The sequence below is a fragment of the Condylura cristata genome, unplaced genomic scaffold (assembly GCF_000260355.1).
Source record: "Condylura cristata isolate star-nosed mole 26May11 unplaced genomic scaffold, ConCri1.0 scaffold00004, whole genome shotgun sequence".
NCBI classification, from domain to species: domain Eukaryota; kingdom Metazoa; phylum Chordata; class Mammalia; order Eulipotyphla; family Talpidae; genus Condylura; species Condylura cristata.
Window position 1 is genome coordinate 60483435 of NW_004567105.1, and position 24254 is coordinate 60507688.

The 24254-nt window shown below is 55.2% G+C and overlaps 2 protein-coding genes across 8 annotated transcripts; one reads left to right on the forward strand and one right to left on the reverse strand.

The window, feature by feature from the left end:
- Positions 1-1446: 1446 nt before the first annotated feature.
- HEMK1 (HemK methyltransferase family member 1) lies at positions 1447-15221 on the reverse strand. Of its 7 annotated transcripts, XR_001145045.1 has the most exons (12): positions 13940-14022; positions 12561-12913; positions 12208-12299; positions 11828-11921; positions 7645-7779; positions 7306-7370; positions 6984-7033; positions 5764-5872; positions 4923-5018; positions 4657-4770; positions 2248-4517; positions 1447-1949 (listed from the first exon to the last, which is right to left on the reverse strand). XR_001145045.1 is itself a non-coding variant. In XM_012720579.1 (11 exons), exons 2-11 carry the CDS (start codon positions 12786-12788, stop codon positions 4424-4426), a joined length of 1077 nt encoding a protein of 358 aa, XP_012576033.1. In that variant the 5' UTR covers positions 12789-12913; positions 15028-15221; the 3' UTR covers positions 1976-4423. The 7 variants fall into 7 exon arrangements, 6 of the variants coding, with proteins under 6 accessions (XP_012576033.1, XP_012576034.1, XP_004676639.1 ...); XM_012720579.1 differs by lacking the exons at positions 1447-1949; positions 13940-14022 and adding an exon at positions 15028-15221 and having other exon boundaries at positions 1976-4517; XM_012720580.1 differs by lacking the exons at positions 1447-1949; positions 13940-14022 and adding an exon at positions 14873-14899 and having other exon boundaries at positions 1976-4517.
- Positions 15222-15499: 278 nt separating this feature from the next.
- Positions 15500-23854, forward strand: LOC101622086 (chromosome unknown open reading frame, human C3orf18). Its single transcript, XM_004676118.2, has 5 exons — positions 15500-15722; positions 17294-17658; positions 20288-20313; positions 20850-20997; positions 22259-23854. Exons 2-5 carry the CDS (start codon positions 17356-17358, stop codon positions 22337-22339), a joined length of 558 nt encoding a protein of 185 aa, XP_004676175.2. The 5' UTR covers positions 15500-15722; positions 17294-17355; the 3' UTR covers positions 22340-23854.
- The last annotated feature ends 400 nt before the right edge of the window (positions 23855-24254 follow it).

A 24254-nucleotide genomic window follows, 5' to 3' on the forward strand; every position in this document is an offset into this window, starting at 1 on the left:
GATGGCAAGAAGGGTGGAGGAGGAGGGTAGAGAGCAGAGGGGCTGCCCAGATATTTCAGTCAGCGCAGAGCCCCGGGCTTTGGGCAAAGCTCAGGCAACTTCAGCTCTGGGTTTGTCTCAGTGACTTCCAGGAACACTTGGCTGGCTCCCCCAGTAGGCAGGACCCTTCCTGAAAGCAAGGCAGGCAGAGGATCTACAGTTGGTGAAGGGCTGGCGGCTGGGGACCTGAGGTGACCACACAAAGGCTGGGTGGTGCCCTTGCCACGGAAGATGGGTCACGAGGACCAAGCTTGCGCCCTCTTCCCCGGTCCCATTCTCTGCTCCTGACCAATCTTGCAGCCCTTTCGTACATGTTAGACAGGTGGGGAGTGGGCACAGGCAGCTCAGGTCTCCCGGTGGAAGAGGGCTCCCAGCCTCCACCTCTAGCCACCTCTCCTATCTGGAGAGGTATTTGAGGCAATGGTGCACCTCAAAAGTCTCCCAGTCTGCCCATTTCCAAATTCCAGTTCCAAAGTCACTTCCCTTTCTAGGTGTTTGTTATAGTCATACTTCACTTCAGATACCAAAATCTAAATTAGTTTGCTATTGTAATAAATTGCCACAGATTTAGTGACACAAAACCACATAAATTTACCATTTTACAGTTCTGGAGGCCAGAACTGTAAGATCAGTTCCACTGGGCTGAAATCAAGGTGCTGACAGGATCACGTTCTCCCTGGTGTCTCTAGGGGAGAATCCATTTCCTCGCTTTTTCCAGCTTCTAAAGGCTGGCTGCATGCCTTGACACACGCGTGGCCCCTTCCGCCGGCAAACTGCAGCACTCCACCTCGGCTTCCATCCCCACGTCTCTCACTTGGACCCTCCTGCCTGCCTTTTTAAAGGACTCTTGTGCTTACAATGAGTGCATCTGACTAGTTCAGGAGCATCTTTCCAGCTCAAGATCCTTAACTTGAGTTCCTTTTTGCCATGTCGGATAACATAGAACCGGTTGCGGGGTTAGGACATGGGCATCTTTGGACTCATTATCCTGCCTGCCATAGGAGGGGCAGGGTTGACTTGTGAGTCCCGAGCCCAGTCCAGAAGACCGATCCAGGTCTGAGGGGTCACCAGAGAGGATCAGGCCACTTTCAGACCCACACCCTGGCTCTCGGCTGGGTTCCAGAGCTCCAGGAAACCTGGCACCTGCTGCCTCTGCCGTCAAGGACAGCCTGTTCTCCTGGCACAGCCGCCCCGCAGAGATCAGGTGCAGCTGAGCCCACACAGCATCATGGCTCAACTCAAACAGCTGCCTGGCTTGGGTGGGAGGCCAGGCCCTCATGGTTTCCACTCCCTGCTGACCAGAATATCTGAGAACTGTCAGGTCACATACGAGCCACATGGGAAGTCCCAGGTTAATTCTAGAACACACGCACACACATACACACACACAGCGTTGGCTTACTGGGAGACATTTACTGAGTGGTATGCCAGAGCCACATGGGGCCCTAGAGAGATGAAGGAGACAGGGAGGTTTCCAAATGCATGGGGCAAAATGCCATGGGTGCTGGCAGAAGTATGGGCAAGGGGCGGGTGGAGAGAACAGAGGTCAGGCTGGGTGTTTTAGAGGAGGCAGCCTTTGGAGTTTGAAGGGGAATGTGATTTGGACTGGCAGTGGTAGGCAAGGGCATCCCCACTTCTGGGGGAAAGGAGAGGAGTGTTTAGGGAATGCACTCCACAGGGAGGCTAGAGTCCAGGGCAGTGGAGGAAAGAATCCAAAGGTGGATGGAAAAGGACATGCTGGCCTGCGGAGCTTAACAGGGTTCCTCACTGAAGGTCAGCAGATCTCATAGCTTGTCAGCGGTGAAAACTTTTGCACCGATGGAAGCTTACTCAGAGCACAAATGGGGCCTTGGGAGGGTCTCCAGATCCTCTTCCATTGCCATCTTCCCTTAGCTGGTCAGATCGGGACTCTGCAGGATGTAGAAGCCACGTTCAGGTCATGAAGAGCCAGCCAAGGACTGAGAGCAGGACTGGGAGCAGTGAATGGCCCAGGGTCCAGGTGGGAGTAGCGGAGGATGAAAGGCTGATTTCTTGAGGCTAGGGGTTTTGGGGGAGGAGGGCACATTTCATTAAAGCAGCCAAATGAGACTCTCAGAAGCCCATGGGCAGCTGGTAAAGTATCCAAATATGAGGCAGCCTCAGTTTCCTCAAGTGTCAGAAGAGGGATGGAACTGTTCTTCTAGAGTATGTGGATTGGGGACGCTGTACCCGCTGGCCATGCTGAGCTGGGCTGAAGGAGGCTGGTGGGCAGTAGGCACATCGCTCCAGGCCGTAGGGGCTGCAGAGGCCGGATCCACCATCAGCTCCAGTTCTCCTGCCCTTCTGCCTGCAGGGCTCCACGACACCTGCTACAGGAGGAAGCTTTTGTCTGGTCCCAGCCCCAGGGATGGCAGATAGGGCAGGTGAGCCTGGCTTTCCCTAGGCTGAAATGCCTGCTGCTATGGACTGGCATTTAGGGCACTCAGACCCTGGCGAGGGGGAGGGGCTGAGAGGAGATGAGTCGCTGCCTGGCTACCGGCCTCTTGGAGGCTCCATCTCCAGAGGGCAGCGAGAAGTTAAGAGCCCAAGATGGAATCCCTGCCTTCCCTCCATCCCAGACTGCTATGCTTCTGCCTGCGTGTGATGGAGCCAAGCACCAGACAGGCCCATAAGGGTACAGTGCCCTCCCTACGTCTGCCCTGTGAGGCAGGTAATGAAAATACCCTGCCCCATGAAAGGTGCATCCCACAGGCGCCTCACAACCACGAACACCCTGTTAAGCACAAACACGTGTTTCCCTTTGTCCGGCTGGGAAGTCAAGGCTGTGGCGGGGAGGCCAGGCAGAGGAAGGCAAGCAGCGGCTGCTCCAGGCTTCCGGGGCTAGGGGCCTGGCCCTCCCACACACTTCCCAGGCTGGGCCCCGGCTCTGAGCAGGGGAGCTGCATCTGAGTTTCAGCTCAGGATGACGGTCTGCCTTTGGGAGGGGATGGGACTGAGGGTCTTTTCTGCACAATTCTGGGGTCACATGTCACATTCATTTAACTGAAGGTTTAAACCAGTGAAGTGAGCAGAGAAGGGCGAGTTTACTTTTTATCCCCATAACTTTTAGCCAGGTTGACCTTGGGGTTTCAGATAACCCATCTGTCCCTGGGGAGAGTGAGAAGCTGAGACAGAGTGGACACCAGGTTGTGACGTCCATGCCAGCTCTGAGCTACTCAGACTCGTGGCCGCCTGGAGGCCTGAAGGCCCAGTCCTTCTGTCCATAACAACAGGAAACATCCAGGTTGGCAGGTGCTAGGTGAGGCAGTATCAGGGTGGGTCCTGAGCAACATGCCAGCTGAGGCTGGCTCTTTTCGTTAGTCTTTTCTTCCCCCATCTTGGAACTTTCAAGGCTCTGATGTGGTAGTGCAGTGGCCAGAGACAGCGTGGTCCTTTAACCTGCTCCAGCTGCATGGACCCCAAGTTGCCCCAGGTCTCCTCGTGGCTATGCCAGAAGGAATCTGGAGGGCAGAGTGGGTAGCCTTCTGAGCTCAGACCTTTTAGCCTACTGCCCCTCTTCAGAGACATCTCAAAGCAGTGGCCAGAATCAATTAGGGGTCTTCTGGCCCCTTGTCCCACAACCTGGGCCATACTTCAGCCAGTACCAGTTTCCCTGACAGGCCCACTCTTCTGGCCTCAGGCCCATTACTGAGGAAAGACCTTGGCAAGCGTGTGGTTATGGCACCGCATGGAGCATAATGATGGAAAGTGACCATGCAGGGGCGGCTGGGGTCACTGGAGCAGGTTTTGGAGACAACTTCATTCCCAGAAAAATGTGAGACTTGGCTCCCCTGGGGGAAGAAGTCAGGGCCAAGTAGACTAGCTGGGCAGGGCCTCAAGTCTGCAGCCACTGGCTTGGTTGGGCCTTGAATTTGAGCTACAATGCTGGAGTCACACCAGCCTGTGTCAGATCTCAGCCTCAGGCCCTCACCAGAATGTGACCTTGGGCCTGATGGCTAGCTGGGACAAAAGGGAGCTCCTACCCCCAGCACAGCCTTGGTGTGAGAAGACACGGGACACACAAATCATCCTAACAGGTCACTACTTGTAGGTCTCTTGATGCTTTATTAGCCATAACTCCCAATGTCACCAGAACAAATCAACCCACCAAGGCTGCGCCACTGTCCTGGGCGGAACCAGCATGACAGAACTAGACTGAGAAGCTGGGTCGACTTAGCTCCTGAGCTGGACTATGAGTGTCCTTGCTCTTTGCTGCCTTAGGAAGGAACTCTCTGTTGCTTCTACCCCCAAGTATCCTTGTAATGTAAAGCTTGGCGAATCACAAAGCCATAGGAAATACTGCAAGCATCTGGGGTTCTATGAGGCACCATCCACCTCCCTCCAAGTAGCATTCCAGGAAGAAGTGTCAGCCAGACTCTCTGGCAGGCTGGGGCCCCGGCCAGACGTCCACAGGGAAGTCACGCTGTGGCTCAGACCTCCGGATATGCAGGAACCGAGGCCTAAGGAGACAGGACAAGGGTCCAGTTACTACCTGTGCCCTAGGGAATAAAAAGGGAGTGGGAAGGGTGAGCACACTCACCCACAGCCGGTAGGAGGATGAGCAAGGCTGTGGGGGACCTGGGGGAAACAGAACCTCACCTCCCACAGAAGTCCTTACGCACAGCCACGAGATTGAGGGACAAGTCAGTCCGGCTCTGGAGCCACTTGCCAACAAGTTCTGGGTGTCTTGGGTCCACTTCTAAGAAGATGCTTCTGTTTAGCAGAGAAATGGGTCAACTCAACCGGCAGGGCTGGACCTACACTACTGGGCTGCCTGGGCTGGGAGGGGCAGGAGCAGCAGGCCTAGCACCTACTGCTAGGAGGAGGCTGCTGGGGCAGACCCAGGAGACCCACCCCGTTCATACCCAGAGTCCTTCAGCAGCTGAGGTGCCAGGGTCAGGATGTGGGTAATGATGTCCATGCCCTCCTCTCCACCATCTAAGGCTCCTGGATCTTCATAGCTGAGGGATAAACAGTGGAAAGTGAGTACCTGAGAGGATGTCTGCAAGTGTGGAAGAGCAGAGTGGGGTCTCCACGAGGTGGCCTTGTGGAACCTACACTCTGGGGTGAGTCAGAAGTCTGCGGACTCAGAGGTCCTACTCCATTACCCCTATAGACAGCGCCCCCACCAGGCGATTCCATTGACTGACAGCTCCCAGGACAAGTGTCTTCGAGAAGAGGCTGTTCTGTTCTTGGCCTGGGAAGGCCTAGAGCTGGCCCTGACCACTCCTAAAGGCCCAGAAAGGAGGAACCAAAACTCTAACCCATATCCCCTTTGTCTCACCAAGGGGCTCATTCCGGATTCTCAGCCTGTTGAGAGCAGGATGTCTCAGGTGAAGCCTGAGTAGGGGATCAGTCCCTGCTTTCCTGAGTACCCACATGACCTTGAACAAGGCAGCTCCCCTCTCTGGGTCTTCTGTAAAATGACTCACTACCTGAGTACCTTCGATATGTTCTACAGCAGAGCTGATACTGTGGAGTTGTGACCGAGGCCTCCCCATGGCCCTGCACGGGCTTTACCACTGCCTTTTCAGAGGCAGAAAGCTGAGACTCAGAGAGGTTCAGGGGTCATCTAGTGGTCTTAAGTGGGAAGGCAGAAGCTGAACCAAGCAGGTCCATGAGCTCTAGAGTGCACCTCTGTAAACACCAACCCTTTCAGCACCTCCCCACCACCACCACCACCACCACCACCACCGCATCGCGCACCTCCGAATCTCAGGGGCCAGCTGCTCCATGTCCCGTTGGAAGACATAGGGAGGGTTGCTGACAACCAGGTCCATTGGCCCCCAAGGCAGAAGGTGTGTGCAGCTCCCCTCTGGAGTCAAAGGGAAGACACAGCAGAGCTGGGAGGTAAAGAGTGGTCGTTCCACCTGCCACCAAGTCCTATAACAGTCCCTTCCCTGGGCCATGCGTGAGTGTCCTGGGTCTGATAAGCCAGCTCACAGATTAGTGCCTGGCTGGGAGTGTATGTGCTTGCATGTCCTTACCCTTCCTTCTTCCTGCAGAAACCTCCTCGCTCAGCAAGACTCAAGCGCCACATTCAAGAAGTCTTCCCTGGGCCCTCTCTGGTGGTGCAACAGGTTAGAGGGCAGCACTGCAAGGCTCTTGCAGCCACTGCAGCATGAGTTTGACCCCCAACCGGGGAGGTGACCCACAAGGCGTGGCAGACCTCTCCTGTCCTGCCCGCTGCTTCCCTCTGTCTCTAGTGAATCCTCTCACCCCATCCTCCAACCTCCCTGAGCTATACCCCAATTCTTAATGCAAAATAAACAGATCTTAAAAAAAAAAGTCCTCCATGATTCCTTGGGAATCATGAGCCTCTGTCCTCTACAATCACACTGGCCTGGTCATACTCTGTCTCATAGGCAGCAAGATGTATGAATTTCGTAGTGAGTATACTAAGGGCATACCTGAACTCAGTCAGTCAACTCTTTGTGGCCCTGCTTACAGAGCTCACTCTATGGCTACTACAGCTGTACCACTCTCCAAGGAGGAGATAAACAAGGCCCAAGACCCCACAGGTTTATTGATGGAGCCAGAACCCTGAGGACACCCTATGGTTGAATTGTGCTATGCCTGGTCAGGCAGGCACAAGGGAGTCACCCAAGTACCTGAGTCGTAAAGCTTCTCTTCTGAACTTCTTTTTATCTCTAGCTGACAAGCAAGCCCATCACACTCACCAGTTATGGGGGAATCAGCAGGTAAGAAAGAACCCTGTGGTTGGTCCCCTCATAGGTTAGGTCAGCCAAGAGGCAAGAGAGACTTGCTAGTCTTCAGCCAGGACTGGCCTGAGATACCCCTTATGTGTCTGTGCATGTATGAATGAATTTTGGGGTGCCCTCTCCCCTACTCTGTAGACTGCCTCATCCACCCAGCAGCACAGGTGCCAGGATTCCCACCCCAGGGAAGACAGGTGGGAAAAGTACCTAAGGTCACATCAAGGGGGACAATCCGAATCCTGTCCTGCAGGCACAGCCTGGAGAGATGGGAAGGTTAGGGTGAGCACGGGAGCGGAGCCCTGCACTCCATCACAAGGACTGGGAGACTAAACCCTTCTGGAGCTGGTAAGCACCTGGTTCCCACCACCATTTCATAACCCTGCAGGCCCGTGCCAGGCTGCCCACCCCCACCCCCGATTTCTCCTCTTGGAAGAATAAATCCGATGTCTGTGAGTTTATACCTGCATGGGGTTGGGGTCAGGCCCCAAAAGTCCCTCCACCCTGACCCTCTGGTCCCCAGACTGTCTACCTCTGAGCATTCTCATGAGTCAGGCAGATGGCAGCTTCTTCTTTATCCACTGCAATGACTCGGCTCTGTCCATGAACAAACGGAGAATACGTGGGAGACCAGGTTCCGAGAGAGACCAGACTAGGAACCAGAACCCTCCTGCGACCCCTACCAGAGGCAGCTTCCCCCTCTCTGACCAAGGTCTGGCCAACGCGGGGGTAGAAGTTAGAGGTGGGCTGGGGACAGCCTATCTGCTCACGTACCCTCACGTGCTTCACAAAGACATGGGCGGAGAAGGGATCAATTACAGGGACAGTTCAATCTACCCAGAGGGGAGTGGAGCGATGCTGAGGGGCTCACCTGGGGGAGCTGGCTCAGCAGGCTGAGGGAGATGGCTCCCGACCCACAGCCTACTTCCAGGATAAGGGGCCCGCCTTGGGCTCCCACCTCACAGGACCCCTGTGTCGCCTCCTCCAGCACCCATTCAACCAGCTCCTGCAAAGCAGAGGAATCTGTGTCAGAGTTGGTGCCAATCTGGCCCCTGGAGGTCTTGGCCCAGAAGCCAATCATAGTTAGCGTTTGTGTGACTAGCACACAGGGGAGCTGCTAAGCTAAAATGAACCTCACATCAGCTGGGACCATCAGCAGGTCACTCTACCTTTCTGTGCCTCAGTTTCCCCATCTGTAAACTTGATCACAGTTGAAGGTAACCTTTCTCACTGGGGTGTAATAGGTTTAGATAGTGCCACACCTGTGAGTACTGATCCCATACGCACAGGGTAAGTGTTCAATAAGCCCAGCTAAGCTCTTTACAGATATGCTCATTTCGTGCTCACAGCAATGTAAGAACTGTACCTGGTCATTCCTTGTGCTTAGCCCTCCTTCCAGCGCTTTCCCTGTATTAATCTACTGGATCCTCTCAAGTGGCCTATAAGGAAACTAAGGCCCATAGGTCAAGGCCCTATCTGGATACTGGCCTACATTTCCTGATGGCCGAGAATCAAGGGTCAGTGTGTCCTCAGCTGCCTCAGAGCTGAAATTAGGAGGGCCCTAAGGAAACTCCTCGGCTGAAAGGACAGGAAATTTCCTCCATGGATGGGAAAAGGAACACAGCCTTGCCCGAACAGCTTATCTAAAGGGCACTGGGGCATATCCAGGGCATAGAGTAAGTGCCTGATTATACTGGTCACAGCTTGGTGGCAGAGAAACACTTTCACACTGTCACTCTGGAAACCACAGGGGTGAATATCAACTGCTCATCTGTCACTCACAGGGACTAGGCATGGAAACCAATCGGGAGTGAAGGTGAGGTGAAGGGTTGCTGCTTCCCAAAGGCCAAAGTGTTTCCAACCAGCAGTGGAGTAGGGGCCCATGTCGCCAGGCATCAAGCAGAGAAAAGGCAGTGTGGTTCCTTCTCAAAACCTTTGGACAAGGGCTGGTGATTCCCCTCCCCTCCCACCCAGGCTTGGGAATTAAGGGACTCTTGGCTCAGAACGTGGGGGAGAGGTCAGCATGTGGGGCTTTCCTCAGCTGAAGAAAGGCCTACCTCCCCCAGAAAGACTTCCTCACGCTCCTGCCAGGCTCTCTACCATGACTTTCCTGACCATGAGCTGAAGGTCTACAACAGGGTTTGCTTCTCCCACTGAAGGCTCCATGGTGGCAAGCCCGGGATCTAAGTGAATAGGGTATGTCCCAACTGGTAAGGTTTGGCCCGCACAAGGGCCTCTAGGCTGTTTCTCAAGTGTTGAGCAAGTTCCCAGGGGCCAGGTTTCTCCAAACCCCAGTTCCCCAGGCTCTGTGGAGCAGAGGGGTCCAGATCACTCAGATCCATTTTCCACAGAAGTTCCTCAGTGCTGAGTCCGAAAAAGCATTTCATCCTTCTGGGGCCCCCAACCCCTGAGCAAAGCTCACTTTTCCCCAGGGTAAAAAGTCCAAAGCCGGCAGGACTTGGCTGGCAGATCTTAACCTTCCTGTTCAAGCCCCTTCAGCACCCTACAGGTGATGGAGTTTGGCTCCAGCCAGAGGACACTTGTTTTTGTTGTTGACAGGTCCCTACCAGCCCTGTACCAGATCCTACTGGAGACTACTGGGGTGATGGCAGCAAGTGGGCCCAGTTAGGACTGGCAGAGTGAGCTGCGCCAGTACCCTGTGGTCTCGGTGGTGAGGCCACAGGCGACCAGTGGGATAGCTGAGACTTGACTGGGGTGGGGGTTGGGGGTTGGGGGGGTGCTGTTGTACTTCTCTTGGTTTCCTCACCGCAGACAGACCTACCCTGGTTGGAGAATGACCCCTCAGCCAGCCACACTGGCCAATCACAGAGACATCCCTAACCTCAGAGACACACAACACATACGTGAATGGCAACCTTAGGTAGGGCGTGAAGGTGAAAGACTAGGTCCAGAGACCCCCTGTGCCTCCTTGCGTTCTCCTTACATTGCTACAGATCGCCTTGGTTGTGGGATGACCTGGGGGTCGGGTTAGAGGCCACCCCTATGAAGTCTAGAAACTCCCTTCTTCACCAAGGGCAGAGCGTCCCCAAGCCTGAAGCTGTGGCTCTCTGGGGGAGGCTGGAAGCAAGCTGGTCACAGTTGCAGCAACCTCCTCCAGTTGAACAGGGGAAGAATCTAAGAATACCACGGGGTGCGGGCAGAAAGGCATGCAGGAAGGAAGCAGGGTGCAGGAAGCTCTTGGTTCTGCCCAGTCACTGCCTCAAGAGGACTCCACACCCCCTTGAAGTTAGCCCAAAGCCTCAGCAGGACCTGAGCACCAAGAGCACCTTCCATTGGGGCAGCCCCAAGAAGGCATTTTCTCTTCGAGCCAGTCAGCAAGGCCCGGAGCCTCCCTCACAGCCCAGAGCCTTACCACACCAGATGAGGTGGGAGGCTCAGTGCTTGGCCTCACGTTTCCCACTTTACACAATGCCAGGCAGGGGACTGAACGTCTTTCCCACACCCAGGGAAAACCCAACTTGTTGGGCCACATGTAGGTCCCTGTCCTCGTTATCAGAAAGCATCCTTTAGTGCTGCAAAGAAGACAGGCACATGACCCCTCCCTGTACTCATTCTCCCCACTTTGCCACAGGCCACGTCCTCTCAAATTCTTGGTAAGGCACCCCCTGATGTGGCTTTACATTGGGGTGAACCTGGAAAGTTCTCAGAAATGTCTGTACAGTGAAGCAAGAACATAGCTTCCTAACCACAGCCTCCTCCCTCCTACCCAGTACAGAGCTGCTCTCCTGGCCCAGACCCACCCAGGAGAGAGGGGCCTTCATGGGAACCGGAAGACCATACCCAACACTCAACCTCAGAACCCCAGGCCTATGCTAAGTCAGCTCTGAGGGGGATGCAAAGGTCATCACGGTAGCTTTCTCCACATGTCCTAATACAGGGGATAATGAGTGACCTCGTGGTCGGAGGTCACACACTAAGGGGAGCCATAGGATGGGCTCCCAAGATCATGTAGAAGGAAGGTCACATCCTGATCTGGGCCTGTGCACCCCATTTCAGCTCGTCCAATCCCAGATAGGATAGCCCTATGAGAGGTGTGAGGCCCTGACCCAGGATCAGGAAGCCCCCGCTGTCCCTCTGCTCCCTACCTAGGCAGCCCCTGTGCTTTAAGCAAAACCTCGGGTTCCCTACTGTCCCCTTCCTAACACTGAAGACTAAGATGAGGACCTGGTCTCCCAACTGGATGAGGTGGGATCATAGTTTCTGGGTTGAAGGACAGGGGCTTGGAAAATGAGAAGGGGTTTTGGGTCCCTGGCAGGGGCCTAATCTTTCCCAGGCAAGTTTGTGTGCCTGGGCATCATTCTACAAACGCCTCTTCTCAGAACTGGAGCTGTCTGGCTTGCCTAGTGGTCCCCACTCAGCCCCATTTGCTTCCTCTACTCTTTCTCCCAGCTCTGCTATCTATAAGGTCAGCTGGGAATCCAAGAAGAGTCATAGACAACATCTCTCCTAGGATGAGGGTACTAGCAACCATTCCCCAGTCCTAGTAATGTGAGAGACGCAGGCAGTTACTTGACTAGATACTAGATCTAAGAGAACCATGAACTCTGATTCCCTGGTCTGGAGATCCAACCCTTTTCTCATCTAGGCCGAGGGGAGAGTGACCTTCCAGCAGTCAGAGGTGTACTGGGCCTCTGGATGTTCGGCTGGAGTCCTCTCCACTTTTGCCCATGGCTCCTGAGGAGGAGGGCATTTTGTTTCCCATGGGTTGGTGAGGCCATAGGCCTACAGGATAGCTCCTAGGCCTAGCAGGAGCAGTTGGTGGGCAGCACTAGTGGCACACCCTGAGCCACTATCAGCCCTCAGGGTTGGGAGAGCAGCTTGGAATGTGGAAATCGTCAAAGAAGAGAGCAGGAGGCCTCTGTGCTCTTGACCCACCTCCCTAGCCAGCCAAGAGACAAGAGCATGGAAGGGCACTGTCTCGGAGAGCAGTCATGAAGCCCCAGCGGCCCCTGGAGGCAGTCTGGTGTAAGACATGTGCCCTGAGCCCCACCCTTACCCCCTCTAGCTGGCCTGTGTTGGTGGCACACACCTACCTCTGTTTCTGGCCGAGGGATGAACACTGGGGGCACCATCTTCAGACTGAGCCCCTGAAAGTCCCACTCCCCGAGTATGTACTGCACAGGCATCCTGCAGAGGGAAGAGCTGGGTGATTGCAGAGCCCGAGAACGACAGGACCATGGCCGGGTTGAAGGATACCACTCAAAGGCACAAACGTCTGGTAGAGTCACGTCTGCTATGTCCCTGGAGCCCAGGACTGCCTTCCTTCCCTTCCTCTTGTCCTGACCTCATGCTTCCCACCACTCCCTCATTCCCACACCTCCCTAGTCTATGGATAATGCCCCCTCCTGTGAACTTGGTGGGAAGTTGACCCTCGCTCCTGCAGAGCCTTCAGGTTTAGTCCACGGGTGCTCACCTTTGCAATCGGCGGTTACTCAGCTCTTGGATCTGCTGAAGCTGCCTCGGGGTCAAGGGCTGGGTCCGAAATACTGGCTTTAGGCCCTGAAACTGCCCCATAGAGAATGTGAGTGGCTCTCCTCACCCAGATTTCTTTTGTGGCTCCAACATTGGTCACTTTGGTATACACTGTACACACAACACTGCCCTGGTGCCTGGTCTACACTGTACAGTTTGTTGGAAGAGTAAGTATCAGCCCAACACATTCCTTTAGAAAAATCCCATCACTCTCAGTGGGGCAGAAGTCTAGATGTCTCTCTGCCAGGGTCCTCCCTCCCCCAACTCCCGGCACTTGACAACACTGTACTTAACTGTTTTAGCTCCAAGGACATGAGCCACGATGTACTCACTAGATTCCTGGGCCTCAGGGATGCCCCTCTTCTCAAAGACTGCTGTCCAGTGGCTGACCAGCTCTGTGGCATTTGACAACCCAGGCAGAGGCAGATGGGGTAACCATGAGCTGAAGGCCCAGCCCTGGGTGATTCCCCTCCTCCCTGGGCCAGACAGGAGAACCCGTAACATTTGGCCCCACAGCTCCATATTTCAGGGGGTGGCTCCCCTTAGTACTCCAGGTCTCCAAGTCCTCCTTATGTCAGCACGACAATGGTCACCTGCTCCAGCCAGGTGGAGCTGGAGAGGTCACTGGGTCTGGTCCTCAGGTATAACTGAAAGAGGAAGAGAAGGCCAGCTGAGCCTTGTATGGCCTCCCCCCGCCTCACCCCCTCCTCAGTCACTACCTGAGAGAGGGCATGCTCGTGCTATGCCACCTCCCTCAGTCACCTATTTGACCTTCGTTCACCTATTTGATTTTCCTTATCTTGGCAGTTATGTTTTTGTCATGCTTTTAGCTGAAGTTCTCTACATCCATAGGTCAGTAACTGATCGTAGATCAGGGTCCAGTGTTTGTAAACTTGAGAAAGTCATTATTTCTGATACTGTTTCCTTGTTCATAAAATGGAGACGAAAACACCAACTTCATGGTAAGCAGTATACTTGTCAATGAATGTCAAAGGCCTGGAGGCCAGTTCAATACACAGGAGGGACTTAATTACGAGTCCTTAACTAGCATTACATGTAAGAAGTCTATCTTTGTACTGTCAGTGATTTGTACGCTGAAACTGCACAGCTCCACCCCAACCAACTTAACTCATTATGAATATCAGTACATTACTGCCACCTAAAAAAGTGAGTTATTATTAATTTTATATTTAAGTTATTACAAACAAGTTTAGCTAAATGTATATAATCAGTGGACCCCTTTCTTTTCACACAGATCAGCGTCTAGCATTTATTAAGACCACACGAACAGAACACACTAGCATTTATTAAGCAACTGTTTGGTGCCACACTTCAGAGACTAGCAGAGGGACAGGGGTCTCTGAGAGGTGGAGAACTTCCCCAAAGTTGCCAGCTAGGAATTGTTCCAGGAAGGACAAAACCCAGATCCTTCGGATTCCCAAAGAGGCTCTGTCCACCTGAGGGCTAGCGCAGGATCCCGTGCAGTCGCCTCTTAGTTTCTCAAGGCATCGCTAATGACCCACGCGAGGAAGTTTCTCAAGGCATCGCTAATGACCCAAGCGTGGTGGCCTCTCCCCAAGTCTGCTTTCCCAGCTGTACAACGGGAGATGGGGGGATCTCGAGAGTGTTGCCGTGCAGATACCCCATCCCCGACCCCCATCTCTAACGCATACCTGCCTGAGAGGTTGCCCTACCCGGCCGATGGCCAGGAGAAAATGCCAGCTCTAGGCTCCCGGACGTGCGTGAACCACCTCCGAAGCCCTGCTTCCGGGGTTTGCGCAACTGAAAAAGGGCCCGGGCGGATCCCGTGGCCCAACTCCAAGGTTCCGAGGAAGGTTCCTGAGGCCTTCCTCAGTTATGGGGTAAACTTAACGCCGTGCCCACTAGGACTGTGAGCCCACTGCAGTAAAGTGCGTGTATGTATGTGTGGTTGCTTCCTGGAGGTCCGAACTAGCCAGTTTTCCAGAAGATAGCGGCAGGGACATGGCGCCAACCATATCCCTACCCGGGCTACTCCAAGATGGTGTTTAAGTACCCGGCCAGTCGGTGTGCAGCCAGCCCAAACCCGGCCGCGTCAGTCGTCGGCGCCGGTTTCGAGAGTTGGGGCGCGAAGTCCCGCCGCGAGATCTAGTTTAGCCTGTGCCCTGATAGAACTGCGTGGGGGCGGGTCCCAGTGTTGAAGGCGGTGCCAACTGGGGGGCAAAACCCAGCGTCCGGTACCTAGCTGAGGGGATAGCCGGAGCCGTACTTGCGGCTGGCGGACCGGGGCAGAGGGCGACGGGACCCCAAGTTAGCTTTTGAATAGTTCTCCCTAGCGTTTTAGCGTTTGGGGCAAAGAGCGCAAAACCCGACGCTGGAGACCTGGGTTCGAGTTCTGCCTCTGTCACCAACTCCGCGAGGCTTTGTTCACAGTCCTCCGTGGGTTTCAGCTGCTTCCTCACCAAAATTCATGACATGACCTTACCGCAGCCAGAATCGACTGTTAACTAGTGGTCACCGTTAAGTAAACTGCTATTTAAATACGCAGTTTCCCGGCTCCGTCCCAGACCTAGAGTCACTGGGATCTATATTTTTGAACAAGGTACTCCGGGGGTTCCCTTACACACCTTTGAAAACCTGAGGGGGCTCCTCCCCTGAGACGATCGCCCCCGGCACGAAGCTGTCTGTGAGGCCCTGTCTCCGGGTGCCCAGTAGCATTCCCATAATGTCATCCCACTCCCCACTTCTCCGGACTGCAGATGCTGGGTCGGGAGTAGCTCACCTCGGAGCCTCTCTGGAGGAAGCCGACTCTCATGGAGGGGAAGCATCTTTCCCTAGGTCACAAAGCCAGGTCACTAAGAGGGTCGAGCCAGAGTTCCACGCAGACCCACGGACTCCTAGTCTAGTGCTCTCACCAAGTGTCCTCTGTCCGCCTGTGTTTGGGGAGCGCGAGTCCGACTAGCGGAGATGGAGCTGGGGCTGGGGGGGGGGGGGGGGGGCGACGAGTTCTTCTCTGGAAAGGGCCTGACCACCCACTGGCCCGCCTGCCTTTGGCTTGGGTCTCCGTGGGGAGAAAAGGGGTGGTCTCGGACAGCTTGGACCCGGTTCTCGGCCCCTGACGGGGGCGGAGCCAGATCCGAAGGACAGGCAAGCAGGCCAATGCTGGGTGGGCTGCGAGGGTGACAGCCAATCCGAGGTCGGGGGCGCGGAGCCCGCAGGGAGGCAGGAGCTGAAGCGTCAGGGACCTGCGAGGTTGCACGCCCGGCCCCACCCCCGCGGTGGGTCCAGGCCCTCCTAGAGCTGGCTCAAACTGGAGAAGCCAGCGATAGCTGCTCCGGCCGGTGAACGGCAGCCGGCCCTGGCCGCGGCCCACTGCTCCCCGCCCCCGGCTTGGGGGTTTCCCCTTTCCCTGACCTCCTGCTGGTCGTCATCACCCCTAGCCTCTCCGACCGAGCTCGGCGCCCCAGAGAGGATTAAGTAAGTGCTGAGGTCGCTGCTTCTGTGCAAGACAGGAGCATTCCCGAGCCTTGGAGGCAGGGATGGGGATGGGGGATCGGGCGGGAGGACTGAGGAACCCGGTGGAATGGAGAACGGTATGCGGAATCTCGGAAGTCACGGTGCTGACCCATTTCACCCGGTTTCTTTCTCTTGCCCTTTGGATCCTGAAGCAGTCCCAGAAAATGTCGAGCAGGGCCTGATCTCTCGCTTGGAGGGTGAAGTAAACAGCCCCAAGAGTTAAGGGTCTGGCCCAAGGTCACGCCTGGGATCAGTGGCCGAGCCAAGAAAGAACCTAGGACTACCAGATTAGCTGGAGGGAGAAGTCAGAGAGGGGCGAGCCTCTCTCACCCCGTGTCTCTCTGCCAACTTTACCCCTTCCTGAGGGACAGATATGGAGGTGAGCATACCTCACCCTCACCCATGCACCTGCACGGGAGACACCCCTCCCCATACACACCCATGAACTAGAGGCCATGTGTGCAGCCACAAGCCGTGTGGCTCCTCTCCTTTGTGCGTCCCTCTGCAGCCTGGCTGGGGCCCCTCCTCACCCTGTTTGACCCAGGGTCATCTAGCTTGGGAAGACCTAAGCCACCCACTGGGCTGGACATTCTCCCACCCCCTGCTCCCAAGGAAGGAGGAAAAAGGATAATAACTGTCTAGCCAGCCCCCTCCTCAGAATGGGAACTCAATTCCTGCCTTTGAAGATATAACCCCCCTGATTTTTGTCCTTGTCCCTGGTAGTCCTGGATCCCTTTATGGGGGGCTCGGCGACCCCAAGAGCTGTGCTAGAGGACCTCTCTTCTGCCTGTCTACTAGTTCCTCTATACCTGTCCCAACCCCTACTCCAACCACAGCCTAGATCACACAGCTGGCTGAATCCGGATGCTTCTGTGACTCACTTTCCCGACTGGGTTGGCCAAGGGGGAAAGATCTAACATTTGTAGGGTACTAACTGTGGATGGGGGTGTCTAGGGACCAGCAATTTCTGGCACTCCATTGACCCTGCATCCTGTGATGGAGATGTTCATAATATCTCCACTTAGGAAAAACAGAGACCCAGAGATGTGGAGTGACTTGTCATCCATTGAAGTGACTGCATTGGAATTCAGAGGCAGACTCGTTTGACTTTTGAGCAAGTGTTTCTCCAGGAAAGGAAAGAGCTGTAGTATTATTTTTCCCTAAGCAGGAGGTGAGGAACACATGAGGCAGGGAGTGAGGAGGTGGGGAATGAGGGGAATTGGGGGTAGGGATGGTATTACACAGAGGAGAGACTATTTTTTCCAAACCTTCCTTTACCTTCCCCATCTTCCAAGCCTGACCACAACTATCACCTTACCCACAAGAGGTGACAGGACTTTACTGTCATGTTCCTAAACCCACAGTTACCAGAGATAGCTAAAGTACATGTCATCACATCCCCTTAACTTGCCCTTACTCCCCAACTTTCATTTTATTTTATTTATTGCCTAATGGCTCCGAACTTAGAGGAAACACATCTTACTGGTAAGACCTTGTCCTCAGTCTCATGTTTTCTATTCTTTCCTTTCCAGCACGCCCTATCCAAGGAGAGAGCCGCCTGCATGGGCAGGGGCCACAGGCTGGGACACTCCTGATGTCACAAGTGAGCAGCAGAGTGACTGACCACGGGCAGTCTCTCAGCCTGGGCCCCCTCAACGTCAGCATGAACTCCAAGATCCGATCTCCTAGGGACTGGTTCAGCAGCCAACCACCCACCTCTCAGCCTGACCTGGAGCCTGGCACAGATGGGCCAGCCTCTGAGACCACCACCCTCAGCCCAGAAACCACCAGCTTCAACGACACCAGGATCCCTGATGCGGCTGGTGGCACAGCCAGTGTGGGCACAATGCTTCTGTCCTTTGGGATCATCACAGTGATTGGCCTGGCTGTGGCCATGGTGAGAGCTGGGGCAGGCTAGAGCTGACCCCGTTGGCCATTATTTGAGGGAGGGTGGTCAGTGTTTGAATTTTAGAGAACATAGACTATTTTTTGTTAATGATAGTGCAAATCCTCCCCTTTACCAGGGATCTGTTCCCTGGGGTCCAGAGAAGCTACCACTGATTGAAAGAACCAGAGAAATTTCTGAGGAATGCATGGCATTTTGAGCTGGGCCATGAAGCTGAGGTGGAGGGTGTTCCCAGTAGGGGTTGTAAGGAGCAAAAGGATTTTGGCGGCCTGCAGGAGGTTCTGTGGGCCATAGGCAGGAGGTTCTGTGAGCAGCAAGCAGGAATGTGAGACAAGTAAGTTTAGAGATAGGGGCAAGAGGAATAGAGATCAGAAGGTAGGAGAGATCCAGGGCTGTGCTCTGGCTAAGGTGCCATGAGCCTGGCAGGCTTCTGGCACTGTTCATTCATTCACTTGCTTGGTAATTATTTCTTGGGCACTTGTCCTGAGCCAAATCGTTAGGACCCCAGTGACTGGGGATCTAAGTTACAGTCCTAGGTTCTTACAGGAAATGGAGAAAGATAAAAACCAAGGAAATTCCATAGAGATTGGGTTGGGAAATTAGACCTTTTTGGGGCTATGGGAACTTTCTAGACTGCATGGTCAGGGACAACTGAGGAGGCAATATTACAGCTGAGACGTCAAGGTAGAGGCCTGACCCCAGTGTCAAGAGAAGGGTGGCGCTGGCAGTGGGACGCAAGGGTGCAGCCTGCTCCTCACAGGCTCTCATGACTGACCTGAGACTCAGGAGCACGTTGCTCTGACAAATAGGGCTGCGGATGGTCCATCCAAGGCCTGGCTGGAGCTGTTGTTAAATCAGGATCGCCATATGGGCCCTGCAGGCTCAGGATCATGGCCAGGGAACAACTGCTGCCCAGCAAGCAGGGCCAGGATGCTCACAGGGGGGCTGGGGCCTGTGTGGGCTCCTGGGTAGGGAAAGGACAGAGTGCCAGTTTCCCCTTGTCACATGCAGCAGTTAAGCAGGCTGAGATCCCCTAACTTCAGGGGCAAAGCAGGGCCTAGAATCTGCCTTGCAATTCTAGGTGAAAGATTTTGTCCTAGGGCCTTGGGAAGTCTCCCTTATTCTTCATTCTCGAGGAACATTTGGTGGCCAGGTTTTCACAGGTTTTTGTTTGTTTGTTTGTTTTGTTTTTGTTTTTGTCACAAAAGCAGAGAGGTAGAAGGTAGAAAGGTTATGGGGCAAAAGTAGTGCAGGGCATTAAACAATTTCTGGTCTCCAGGGACAGAGCTCTATTCTGATCACTGCTTCCTCTCCCCTCATGCCAACCCTGAGCCAGGCCTTGCTTAGTTCAAGATAGAACAAATCTACTCAGCTGTGTGCCTCTCCCCGGAGAAGCAGTGGGGGAGGGCTTCCTGGGGGAGGTGGAGCTGCAGCTGGACAGTGAGGAATGGGAAAAGTTGGAAAGGAAGGTATGTATGGGTGGAGGTGTCAATGGGTGAGGCAGAGGGAACAGCAGGGGCAAGGATGGAGCTTGGATAAAGGTTTTGGACTCACTGGAAGAGCCTCGGCTTCACAGGATCACAGGGCAGGGAGGAAGGCCTGGGATGGGGCTGAGAGGATGTACAAAGTGCCGGGGCTGGAGCCAGAGGTTCCGGGTGGAAGGGGCTGAGCCAGAATACCCTGGCGCTCCCAGGAGAACAAGGGTGCTACCTATATGTGTTCTCCCCAGAGTTTCTCCTCAGTTTCTCTCCCTGCCCTTGGAGTAAGCTTATCCTGGGTCACTCTGGAGACCAACCAGTTTCAAGCTCTGAATGGACCAGAAATGGTGTGAGAACCGCAGGGGTTTGGGACAGAGTCTAGGGGTGTGGCCTCCCCAGGCAGAAGTGTCCATGCTCCCTATTGGGGAGTAAGATGGTGACAGAGGCCCCTGGAGTCCCTGCCTGGGACTCTTGACTTAGAATCTCGTATCTGGATTTGCTGTTCCAGCACAGAACACTTGGTTCAGGGGTGTTTTCTCAGGACACCTGGAACTTTACCTTCAAGTCTGTGTGATGGGGGTTAGGGTCCAGTGTGCTCCCTAGGTTCCATCAGCATCAGGGTTCTGGAGTTTGTTCTGGGCTGATATCCAGGGGCTCAGGCTTTTCCCCCAACCCCTGTCCACTGGGGTCATCAGTGTCCCATAGCCCAGTTAGTACCTTGCCTAGGACCTCTGTACTTCTTGCTCATACGTGGCTTTGGACTTTGGACAGTGAGAAGAGGGAGTGTGCCATCTGCCCTACTCCTGAGGCTTTGAGGAATCCCAGTGGTCAGTAGCTATAGCCCCAGTCACAAGTGGCAGAGGTCAGTCCCACCAGCACCTAGGCCAAGCCTGACCAAGCGCCTTCCCAGGCCAGGCTCCTGGGGGCAGGCCGGCTCCCGAGTCTGAGTCCAGACACTGTCCACAGCTGATAAACGTCAAAGGGAGGTATGGAGTGGGGTGCATGTATCCCTGTGACTGGTGCAAACACCGAGACCCACAGTTTTCCCGTCCGCTAGCCTAGCATCTCCTGTATCCTGAAGAACTGCTGGCTTAATCAGGGCCTCCTGTCTTGGCCATCTGACGCCACTTCTTCTCTTGCAGGTTTTTTACATCAGGAAGAGGAAGAGGTAACTCCCAGCTGCCACCTGACACTCCAGCCCAGGCAGCGCTGGGCTGGACTCCAGAGAGTGTGGGTGGGAAAGGAGAGTCCCCCGACATCTGAGTGCATCACTCTGTCAGGGAATCAGGGCTTCTTCTGACCATTGGGGCTCGGGTGGCCATCCCTGCTAGGTAGTGTGGAGCCACTTGCTCTGCTACCCCAAGTTACCTGCCACTGGCTCTTCTCCCTGTGCCCAGTGCCCATAGAAGGCTTGGTTGGCACAAGGCCCTGACTTCCATGGGCTCCACAGAGCCCATGGACAGCAATTATGTGGCCTATGGCCCTAACTGATCCTAGAAGTGGGATCGCCCCTCTCGGGCCACCCTTCTGCAGGGTACAGCTGGTAGAGAGGTACAAGGTGCCATCCGTTTTATCCCAGGGGAAATCTTAGGAGCTTAAACATGGTTGCCTGTTAGGGCTCAGCTGGTGAGCAGGCAGGGCCTGGAGGGCTGGTGGGTGGGGAAGGACTTGCCCTGCCCCCAGCAGCCTCTGCCCCACCCCCAGGCTGGAGAAGCTCCGCCACCAGCTCATGCCCATGTACAACTTCGACCCCACGGAGGAACAAGATGAACTGGAGCAGGAACTGCTGGAGCATGGGCGGGACGCTGCCTCCATGAAGGTCACTGCCTCTGTGCAGGCCACGCAGGGCAAGGTGAGCAGGAGCCAGGCTCCCCGCACCCCAAGCCTGCAGTCTGTTCCTGACTTCCACCCCCGCCCTCCCTCCTTTCTCAGGCAGTTTTCCAGCACCTGCCATGTGGTCTGGTGGCAATGTCAGGTACATGGGTGTGTTTGAAACTGTAGAGTGCCTCTGTGGCCACCACAGACTCACCATGCAAGGCCAGGGACTCACTGCACAGCCCTGGGGACCGAGCACCGGGGACCCCGGGGACTCACTGCACAGCCCTGGGACCGAGCACCGGGGACCCCGGGGATTCACTGCACAGCCCTGGAACTGGGCACCTGTATCTCGAACCAAGCCCAGAAGCCCCGCTGACTTCTCACATTTCCAATCTGCAAATGAAAATCCTATTTGTTGGCCTGTGGGTCCTCCACCCCTAGCCTCTTAACTGGCTGGAAAAGCAGGAGGACTGATGGGAGAGATTGTTAGGAACTGAGACTCTGAGTTCTCTGCTCTCTGAGCACCCACAGTCCTGAGTGGATGTGGCTGGGCCAGGCTCGGGGCAGCGGTACCTCTGACTACACTGGTGGGCTCTGGCAACCTACAGGCCCTAGCCTGTGCAGACCCCAGCCATCCTCGCCTCCTGTGTCATTATCCTGCTAGGGCCACCAGGCTACCTGAACACTTGCCACGAGGCCCAGACATCGCCAAGGGCCAGAGTACCACGAAGAGGCCTGGCCTCCCCGCCCCATGAGATCCCGCCACTTTCCTCCTTGCCTTGACCCCACAGGTTGCTGAAAAGTCTGTCTTACACCCAGGAAAGACCTGGGCAGCTGAACTCAGGAAGAACCTGGATGGGAGTCTGGGGACCCCTTGGTTTGGCCACCAGTGTGTCACCTGGCCGAGGCTGCATTTCCCCTTTAGGATATTCAGAAAACAGGGCTGAGGCCCACCCAGCCTGTGGGACTCTGGACCATTTGGCAGTTCTTTTCCTTTGCCCTCCCTGTGCCAGCCACTGTGCTGGGACACTAGGCTGCAGAGGTGAACCCCAGTCTGCTCAGAGAGGGGGGTGTACAATTAAGCCACCCCCTGGGATGAATACCTAGCAAGCTGGGAGTGGTTGTGGGCGAGGAGTTACTCGAGCCCACTTCTAGGCTGAGTATGTAGGGATGGCATTCTAGTTCAGGCCAAGGGTATGGCTGGTAGCCAGTGCAAGCAGGAAGTGATGTGGAAGTGACGGCCAGAGAGCCATGGCCTTGGGGAAGGGCCTGATGCCCTACCTGTCTCTCTGCAGACTTCTCTCCAAGTTCAGGGCCCACTACAGAGACCCAGCCGGCTGGTATTCACTGATGTAGCCAACGCCATCCACGCATGAGTGGCCTGGGGACAGTCCTGGCCCGCTGACGAAGACGCCACCATAGTGCCCACAGAGCTGCCCACTCCATGACGTTAAGATCTACTCTCAGGACCTGCCCTGCTGAAGACCCAGCTGCTGTGAGGACTCACCTACTGGCTCGACGGCCAGTAGGCCAGGCTGGGCATCTGGCCACTGATGTCCCCTGATCTGAGGGCCCTGGTGTGGAAGGCATCCTTCATGCCATGAAGGTCGAGAGCACTGATCCTTGTCTTCTGCTGGGATCCCTCACGTCAGGGTCTGTTTCTCTGAAGTGGGAGAAAGGGGGGCGGGGGGGAAATGTGCAGTGGGAGGGAGAGGGGTTCTCTGTCACAGAGAGACCTGTCCTCTGGGGTGGGGAGAAGCACCCACCCAGACCTCTGGCTAGGGTGGGAGGGGGTGGCTCCCCAAGAGAGGCCCAGGGATAGAGCGGAAACTTCCCAGTGGGTAAGGACACCAGGAGGAAAGTTGCTCATGCCCAAGATCATCAGCTCACCTAGTTCAGCTCAGGGCCCCCCACTGAGAAATGTGCTCTCTGCAACCCTGAGGAACCAGCCCTTTCTAGACACCTGCTCTAACAGCCCAGAGGCTCCCTGGGGTCTCCCCGGTACCTGCTGGCTAGGCCCAAGCCAGAACGGAGCCGGCCAGGAAGGAAGCATGAGAACAGGTTGCAGAGTGCCCTGAACTGGTAAGAGGCTGTGTGCACATGCACACATGGGGCAGGAGGGACACCCCCGTATCAGCTCCGCCCGCCAAGTCACCCCACCTCATCGTGTGCAGAAAAGCATCAGACAGGGCCTCCTTCCTGCCTTCTAGCTCAGGGGCTGCAGGGAGAGGGATGTGCCCACTGCAGCTCTTCGCGGGGCTCCAAAAGGCAGGTCACCCACTTCCAACTGTAGCACCCTGCCTTGCTGTGCAGTGGCTCTGGGGAGATACTGGGAGAGAGGCCACTTACCTGAGGACAGGGACTGCAGGCTGCTGGCTAGTGAAGGGATTCTGACCATTTGAGGCAGTGGGCTAGCCCCTTTGGGACAGACCTCAGAAAACCAGTGTTTCCTGATGGCATAGCCCATCCAGCCCTTATCTTCTCCCCCATGGTCCTCGGGAATTCTGCCAATCTGGGGCATTGGGCAAGGCATTCACCCAAGCCAGACCCCAAGAGCTGGGCATCTTTTCTCCACTGGGCACGCATGCACACAGATGCATGCACAGTAGCATGCCTGCCCAGCCTTGCACCATTGCTGCCCTTGCTGATTGGGGGAACTTGGGGGTGGCATGTACAAATCTTCTGTTGGACTAATACCACGTGTCAGGATGTGAGGGGCTTGGGAGCCCGTGTGGGGAAGGTTCTGGACTATTTCCTCCTCTAGATGCTATAAATACCTTAGCACTTGAGCTGACTGGAGGGCTGTGGGTAATTTAGGATGCACAGAAGCTGTAATTTAACTCACAGCATCTCCAAGTGAGCACATTAAAGATGTAATTAAGATGTTTACATGAAAAGAGCGTCAGCCTGTGACATTCAGGGTGTGAAAGCCCAGGAGGGGCAGGGTGGGTGAAGGGCTGGAGGTAGTTGCTTGGAGCCCAGCTATGAGGTACAGCCCAGCTTGGTTTTCCTTGATCTGCCCGGTGGCATGCCTCCAGCCCTGAGTTCAAGGCTGCTCTGGGGTCTTGTGTATCACCTGCAAATGGGGCTCACAATACCTGTCATTTCCTTGGGCCGAATGGCCATGTGAACTGGACCCTGCAGGTCCAGGGGAGGGACAGGGCTTGAACCTCAAGGCCGCACAACACACACATTCTGAATGTCTGTATGTTTGTAGCTACATCTAGTGAAAAAGAAGGCAGGGGTCAGGCCTGGGGTTTGTTTGGAAGCAGAGAACCAACTCCCCCCATC

Coding starts and splice junctions, on each gene's coding strand:
- HEMK1 (XM_012720579.1), bottom strand. CDS start 12,788: ATGGAGCTGTGGGGCCAAATGTTACGGGTTCTCCTGTCTGGCCCAGGG. Junction 12,300..12,560: donor ATGTCCTTGGAGCTAAAACA/GTTAAGTACAGT, acceptor TCTATGGGGCAG/TTTCAGGGCCTAAAGCCAGT. Junction 4,771..4,922: donor CAGCTGCTGAAGGACTCTGG/GTATGAACGGGG, acceptor TCTGCTAAACAG/AAGCATCTTCTTAGAAGTGG.
- LOC101622086 (XM_004676118.2), top strand. CDS start 17,356: ATGTCACAAGTGAGCAGCAGAGTGACTGACCACGGGCAGTCTCTCAGC. Junction 20,314..20,849: donor TACATCAGGAAGAGGAAGAG/GTAACTCCCAGC, acceptor CCCCACCCCCAG/GCTGGAGAAGCTCCGCCACC. Junction 20,998..22,258: donor TGCAGGCCACGCAGGGCAAG/GTGAGCAGGAGC, acceptor GTCTCTCTGCAG/ACTTCTCTCCAAGTTCAGGG.